At 39.0% G+C, this 7,395-nt stretch overlaps 2 protein-coding genes across 2 annotated transcripts in view; one reads left to right on the forward strand and one right to left on the reverse strand.

Moving 5' to 3' along the window:
• LOC107640898 (protein FAR1-RELATED SEQUENCE 5-like) overlaps positions 1 to 2,074 on the forward strand; it is a 3,609-nt gene extending 1,535 nt beyond the window's left edge. The window contains exons 2-6 of the mRNA XM_016344400.1: positions 98 to 247; positions 344 to 1,495; positions 1,600 to 1,680; positions 1,781 to 1,864; positions 1,967 to 2,074. Coding sequence (XP_016199886.1) covers positions 98 to 247; positions 344 to 1,495; positions 1,600 to 1,680; positions 1,781 to 1,864; positions 1,967 to 2,074 — 1,575 coding nt within the window. The remainder of the gene's footprint in view (positions 1 to 97; positions 248 to 343; positions 1,496 to 1,599; positions 1,681 to 1,780; positions 1,865 to 1,966) is intronic.
• LOC107640899 lies at positions 6,204 to 7,112 on the reverse strand. The gene has a single exon (XM_016344401.1). It carries the CDS (start codon positions 7,110 to 7,112, stop codon positions 6,204 to 6,206), a length of 909 nt encoding a protein of 302 aa, XP_016199887.1.

Raw genomic sequence — 7,395 nt, forward strand, 5'->3', positions numbered from 1 at the left:
CTGCTTTGGAGATATTGTTGCCTTTGATTCAACCTACAAGAAGAATAAATACAACAAGCCTTTGGTCATTTTCTCAGGATGCAATCATCACGGGCAGACTGTTATCTTCGGCTCTGGCCTACTATCCGACGAAACCACAAAGACGTATAAGTGGTTGTTGGAAACCTTTGTTGAAGTGATGGGTGGGAAAAGTCCAAAAGCAATAATAACTGACGGAGACCTTGCCATGCGAGATGCAATCAAGAATGTTCTGCCTTAAGCGACCCATCGATTATGCGGATGGCATCTGCAGAGAAATGCATGTGAAAATATAAAGAATCCTAATTTCCTGCACGATTTTAAGGGTCTTATATACGACAACAACGACCAGAGAGACTTTGATCGGAGATGGGCAGCCATTTTGGATAAGCACAACCTTGTTGGCAGTACCTGGATGGAAAAGACGTACGAAACTCGTGAGATGTGGTCCCATTGTTTCCTCCGGGATAAGTTTTTCGGTTACATAAGGACGACATCACAGTGTGAAGGTATAAATTCTCTCATCAGATTTTATGTTAATTGCAAGAACACCCTCATTGACTTCATGCATAACCTGGATAGGGCCTTAAAGGAGTATAGAAACAACGAGTTAATAGCTGACTATAAGTCTCAGTGCTCAGAGCCAGTGATGATTACCTCGTTGGAGGTATATGAAAGATTTGCATCATGTTATTTCACGCGAAACATTTTCAAGGAAATTCGTAATGAGATTCAGAGGGCAAGGGCTTTGAATATAACGGTACTAAGCACAACCTTGGACAAGGTAGAGTTCAGTGTGACTGCTCTCGGAGACCCGGCCAAAGATCGACGGGTGGAAGTCGATAGAGGTAAGAAGCTGTTCTCGTGCTCGTGCAAGCTGTTTGAATCACGTGGTATTCCCTGTAGTCATATCTTTTGTGCCATGAAGTTCGAAAACATACATGAGTTTCCAGATTCGTTGATATACAAAAGGTGGACAAAGAATGCAAAGAACGAATTTATTAGCACAGAAATGCATGTGAATGATGACATCGAAAGGGTCTTAAAGTTTCGAGTTGGAGCATTGGCATCGAATTGCAACAAGCTGTGTGATATTGCTTGCAAGGATCTTGCAGACTTTGATGAAGTCCAGTCTGAACTTGTCAATTTAGTTATCCGCCTGCAGTCACGCAAACAAGGCAAGTCAACTCCTAATGTTAACGTGGAAGACATCAACGATCCATTTGTTGTCAAAAGCAAAGGAGCCCCTTCCAAGAAGTCTTCTTGGAGGAAGAAGAGAGCATGCTCTAATTGCCACAAGTACGGTCATTACTACAAGCGCTGTCCAGATCTGATGCAGCATAGTGTTGAAGGTAACCATCGCGATCGATACCGCAATGCATCAGCCAAGGACTTAGGTTTTAGTCCAGAGAGGTTTGCTAATTCTTCGAGGTCGTTCTCAATTAAGTCCGAACACTACTTAGGACCTAATACCAAGGTACGATTTGTTTATTCTAAATAGGCTCCTGCTGTGAAAATCTTGTTCCATGTTTGTCCCTTTAAAAACCATTAAACTATGTGAATGCTCCTCGGTTTGGGCAGCCTTTTAAAAAGGGTGGAACAAGGAAGTTTACGGCGACGGGTATGAGGAACCGGAAGGGTAAAGACAACACTTTTGTTGAGGTAATTTTTTTGAATATAAACATCTAATTTCCGTGTCATGAACTGGGTAAATTAATGAAGATCTCGTTCTTCTTCTCTAAAAAAAAAATTTATAAAACAGCGGAGCCTCCATGAAAGCAGCGAATCCATTGACATCGCGTCGACGAATGGTGTTTTCAATAAAAATCTCTACTCGTTAACACAGGTGTGATGCGTAAAACTCCTCTTAACCACTTTGCGATGAATGACCATTATGGTTTTATGCATGATTATAGTTTCTGATTGGGGATTATGATGTTATCAGCAGGTGAAGGAGTCACAGCAGGACAAGAGACATTCATTCACGAAATATGAATGCGTTAATGATGTCGTTGATGATAAATGTGACACACGACATGTGCAGATCGATGTCTGAGATCTGTTACCATCGTCACTGCCTTGTGGCAACAAACAAGGATCGTACATGGCATTGTTCGCGTCGATGCATAGGACACTTTGACCATTTCAAGGAATTAGTCTTCTGAATTTAGTGCAATGCAAGTATAATTGGTTCTAAAAGCATGATCTATCCTGATTTACTGACCGCAATGTATTAGTCACTGCTTGGTATTGAGGAGTTTTAAGTTGTAGTTATTTACGTTAAGTATGAATATGTCCATTTTGGTGATAATGATGTTCAATAATATGTGTGTGATTTGCTTACAGTGCTGTATTCTCGTTGTAGTAAATTACGGTTGACTTTTGGGTAACGATTTGCTACCATTGTGATTATGCAATTCAGTTGATCAATTAGAGTTGTGTAAATTGATTTTTTTCCCTACTTAGTCCATTATGATGACAATAATGTTGAATAATATGCATGTGTTTTGCTTACATTGCTGTATCTTAGTTGCAGTTTATTGTGGTTGCATTTGGAGTAAGGAGTTCCTACCATTGTGGTTATGCAATACAGTTGAAAAAACAGAGCTTTGTTAATTGAATTTTTTTACTTTCTTAATGCATTTGATTTACCAACCAAATTATTTGATTGAATGGGTTGTAGTCTCCAAGGTTGAATTGTTCTTAGATGGTTACGAATCTCTTTTGTAACGTTGAGGTTGTGAATCTACTTTGTTATTATGGATTTCCTGTATTCATTGAAAATTTTATTTAAGGGAAAATGGCACACTGTGTATGAAAGCAGTTTGAAATATATATAGATATATGAAGCAGAGAATTCGTAAACACAAACACATTTTTATTCGCTCATATCATAGTTTCGATTATTAGGTTCAATAACATTTTGAGGTTGTTAGAGTCTTACATACTGACAGAATTTAACACTAAAAACAATAAATGTTTGAAACACTGCGGACATTTCCTTTAAGTTGTACAATAACGAATCTTTCTATGTTATCAGCTACTTGACTACGGCATGACTTTACTTTGACAGGCAGGGTTTTGCTTCCTGGGATTGAGAGCTTGAATATTTCCAGAATGTAGTCATACAGCATCCGTAACATTGTTGACTATTATGACCTGATATTAAGTAAACTCATCACGACAACTATACACATTAGATGAATCAAAAAAATCAATTAATTCAGTAAACCTTAAAAAAAAAGAATCCACGAAACTCCTAGTTACCCTTTAGCCTTTGGGTTCTAGGTTCTTCATCAATTTCCTTTCCCAGTGTTCTACATACATACACAACAACAGCCTATGTTAAATATAAGTATATATATTCAAAGAAATACATCACATGGACCAACCATACATTAGTCAGATTCTTTTAATAGCTCTACTACATGCACCCAAACACCATCCGAGACACTTGCACTCTAAATTAGAAAAAAGAAGCATTTTTTTTACCTCTAGACGGATATCTTCCGTGGGAAAAATGAATCGGTACAGCAGCACAAGTGCCTAAGTTAGTTTGGGAGTGGTACTTCTCGTTTCCACCATCTTCCTGAACTCTTGGGGGAGAAGCAACGTCATCTGTTCCCTTTGCGCATCCTCGTCGTGCATTGAGATGAGATATCGTTAGTTAATATTTTGCTTTTTTCTTCCGTGCAGAAGTTTGTGGAAAAGGTACCGCGGTCGTAAGTACAACCGTTCGTGAAACATAGACGGATTTCCGCTACGTATGAAAATTATGAATTACTCAATACAAAACCCAAGGCAGTATTATCGAGGTCTGTAGCCGATGACATGTTGTCGAACTTTAATTTAGTGTGTCAAGCCGACTTCAGAAGACGTTCCTTGTTCGGCTAAGTGGGAAGGAGTATCAACTCCAATTTTGTCGGAGCTACCAACGGGTGACGGAATAAAAGTCAGACGGAGGAAGGTAGATGATAGTGTTTGGTTAAATGAAGGTTGGTATGCACTTCCTGAGTTCTTAAGACTAAAGCATGGATATTTTGTGGTTTTCAAGTACATGCTGAATCCGTATACAAATTAATTGTGATCCACTTTGACTGATGCAAGGAATGACTAGTCAAGTTTGAAATGTTTTCATAACGACCAGCAGGAAGTCATACGGAAAATCATTTCCTACATCCCGGTGCTCGTGATGGAAACGGATCAACCTCGAAAATTCAATCATCTATTCACTCAGTAGGATCACAAGGAATTCATCATGGATTTACCAGTGCACAAAAAAACAACAAAATACCCATGCCTTAGCGCTAAGAAACCAACAACTCCATACCAACTTTCATTCAAACAGACACGAGCATCAATAATTTTTCTCAGTCAAACCTTTTTCCCGTCACCCGCTGGTACCTCCGACAATATTGTGTTAAAAGAGCCTAACCAAGTAACTCTGAAAATTTTATTCACATTACAACCATCACGCCATTGTCTTACCTTCATAGTCAGATTTGTTGGCTGCTTTGGGTTCGGTTATTGAGTGGCTTCACCTGTGAGTTCAGTTTCCAGCATCCGAACGGCGATGGCAACCACATGGCTGTCAATTTCATCGACCAACGTGGATCTTGGATCAGAAAAGTCCACCCAGCAACAATTGGAATGAACACTGCTCCCCGAAGACAATCTGAAATCCCAGACAGACACATCAGGTATAAAACACTCAATAAGTCATTCATCAAATCAATTATATACATTAACAACCATGTTCCAACAAAATCATGTCCAAATACACAACCTAATATAATGACTTCACAAATTATTCCATAAACCGAGAAGAACTTACCATCGTATCGACGATAGAGCCACTTTGATTTAGCGAGAAACAAGTCATCATGTGAGACGATACAGGGCATCCACGATACTACCACTAATTGTGACGATTTGTGGAATTAGGGAAAACCTCAACCAAATGAGCGTTGATGGGGTTGAAGACAATCTGCCCATTTGTAGAACCCTCGCTTGGTGTTGGATAGAGTGATCTTGGATGTGGATAAAGTCTTATCTCATTAGGATCGGCAATTTGTGGTTCTCGTTCTTCTCTTCCAGATCCACCTCTTCTTATCTATGCTCTGGACCTACAAAATGAAACCACATGACCCCCACTGCAAAGTGAATAAGCCCACACCACTCATTGGCCCAACTACCTTAAACAAGTCCACCTCTGAAGACCAAGACCAAAAACCACAAAGCAATAACCCAGCCCACGTACCACGTCCCATTCAATCTGTATCCTTTAATTCTACTGAATGCAAATGATACTGTTTGCACATATCATATATGATAACAATATTATGTGGGAAAACAATGGATTACGTTAAGCATTACACATGAAAAAAAATTTTGTGTTAACTGTTAAATAATCAGTTTTACCATAAAAATAATTTTAGAGGTTTAGCTATTCTTCTTGTTTAAGATTTGTTTGTGGCCATAACAAAATCATTGTCACTATATTGTATTCCCTCAAGAATGCTGTGTTTATTTGATTTCTTAACTTTGTTATTTGTTAGTCTGAGCACTCTCCCGGTTTTGGGTATTAAAAAAGTTAAAAAAAAAAAAGAAACGTACTAGATTTCCAAAACAAGTACATTGTCACTGGCCCACTTAAATGTAATTTAGAATTTTTGGTTATAGTGTATAATCCTTGACGTTTTAGAAAGATTTTTTTTCATAACAACAGTTTTAGTGCCCACGAAAAAAATTAAAACTTATACACAAATTGTCTGCCACATACACCAGTCCGAATTTAAAATGTCCAACTAAAAAAGGTGAAATTCAAGTAATATATTTCCAAAATAACATTCCTGTTATGTCTCCTACGTTAGTCCCAACAAGTTCAAGTACATAATAATATCTTATGTTTGGGAGGTTGATGGTGAAGGACTCCAAACGACATTAACTTAATTAATGGTCATAGGGTTTGTTATTTCTAATTTAAACTTCATGACCACAGCCGAATAAGGAACCAGATTGATCAAGATTCTATCAACAGAATCAAGTAACATGGAAAGATAATCTAACTTGGATATTAAAAATGAGCCTATAACGTATATTTCAGCTCCCTTAACAAGTCAAGATTCTGTTGTAACTAGATTATTTTGGAAAAAAGACACTAACCTTTATCGTATATTGTATGACTAATTCACACAGCGATAATGTGTTCCTGTCCACCATCTGATCCAACATTTCATGCCTTGTATGGTATGATGAACGACGTTTTTGTCCCCCATGATAATGCGCGGGATTGATGCGTCGTTGAAAAGAACGAAAGCAAAATCACCCGAGTCTTTGTCCCTCCGAGGCATGACTGTCACCCTTTGAACCACATGACCAAACATGTTGCAGAAAAACTCAGCAATGCCATCTGCAGTGGGCATGGACTCTCGACCGAAGCATACGGTCAGTGTCTTTGGACGTTCCGCGTCATCCAGCTCCTTGCAGACGTACTTCTGCTTTCCCTTATCTTGCTCAATTTGCCTTCCTCCTTGTTGCATATGCAATCCTCGGCCATTGTTATGTCTACTCAATGCCTCTAGTGCAACCGATATGCACTGGTCCTGTGTGTTGAAACCCAGTAGTTCTTTAGGAGTCCTCTGGTACTCCAACCACACCGCATCCATCGTTATGTCGCCTAGAATTCTAGCGCAAATGGTAGATAGGGTATCGGGAATTAGAGTTAGCAGGACGGATCTCATCCTATGAACCTGGTATAACGTGAGCTCAGTTTTCAGCACGTGTCCGAGGGTTTCGAGTTTTCTGGAGTTCTCCACAACCCCAGAGAACTCCTGAGATAGTAGGCATTGCAAACAGATGACACATTCATCGGCAAGACTGTTCATAAACCAGCCTTCCTTTTTTATGGCTGTTTGCACAATACCATTCAGTCTCATTGTCTCCAGTGACAGTAGAAATGCCATGACCATCAGGGACTGTTTAACTTCGCGGTGAAGGACTTGCGTCAGGATCCTGAATGCAGTTCGATCGATTCCATGAAACATTTCCAAACATTTAATTGCCATGGTTGAGGGCTTCCTTCTAGTATCCATGTTGTATGGGTTAGAATTTGTAAGCATATAGTTTGTAGTTGTAGTTTTTTATGCTTAGACCACCTACTCATTTCCTCCTTCTTGTAGTCATGCAGCATGGTCTCCACTTTATTGCACCATCTTATTGCTCGTAGTCCTAGACTAACCATCACCTACCTAATTGGAATATTATTTAATGGCCTTAATTACATTGTATACATGTATATGATTTTATTGATACCACTAGGTGCGGTTTATAGTTTCTTCTTGAAAAAGAACATGTGATAACTTTATCTAGTAAGGC

The sequence above is a fragment of the Arachis ipaensis genome, chromosome B05 (genome assembly GCF_000816755.2).
Source record: "Arachis ipaensis cultivar K30076 chromosome B05, Araip1.1, whole genome shotgun sequence".
In the NCBI taxonomy this organism is placed as follows: domain Eukaryota; kingdom Viridiplantae; phylum Streptophyta; class Magnoliopsida; order Fabales; family Fabaceae; genus Arachis; species Arachis ipaensis.

Coding starts and splice junctions, on each gene's coding strand:
- LOC107640899 (XM_016344401.1), bottom strand. CDS start 7,112: ATGGATACTAGAAGGAAGCCCTCAACCATGGCAATTAAATGTTTGGAA.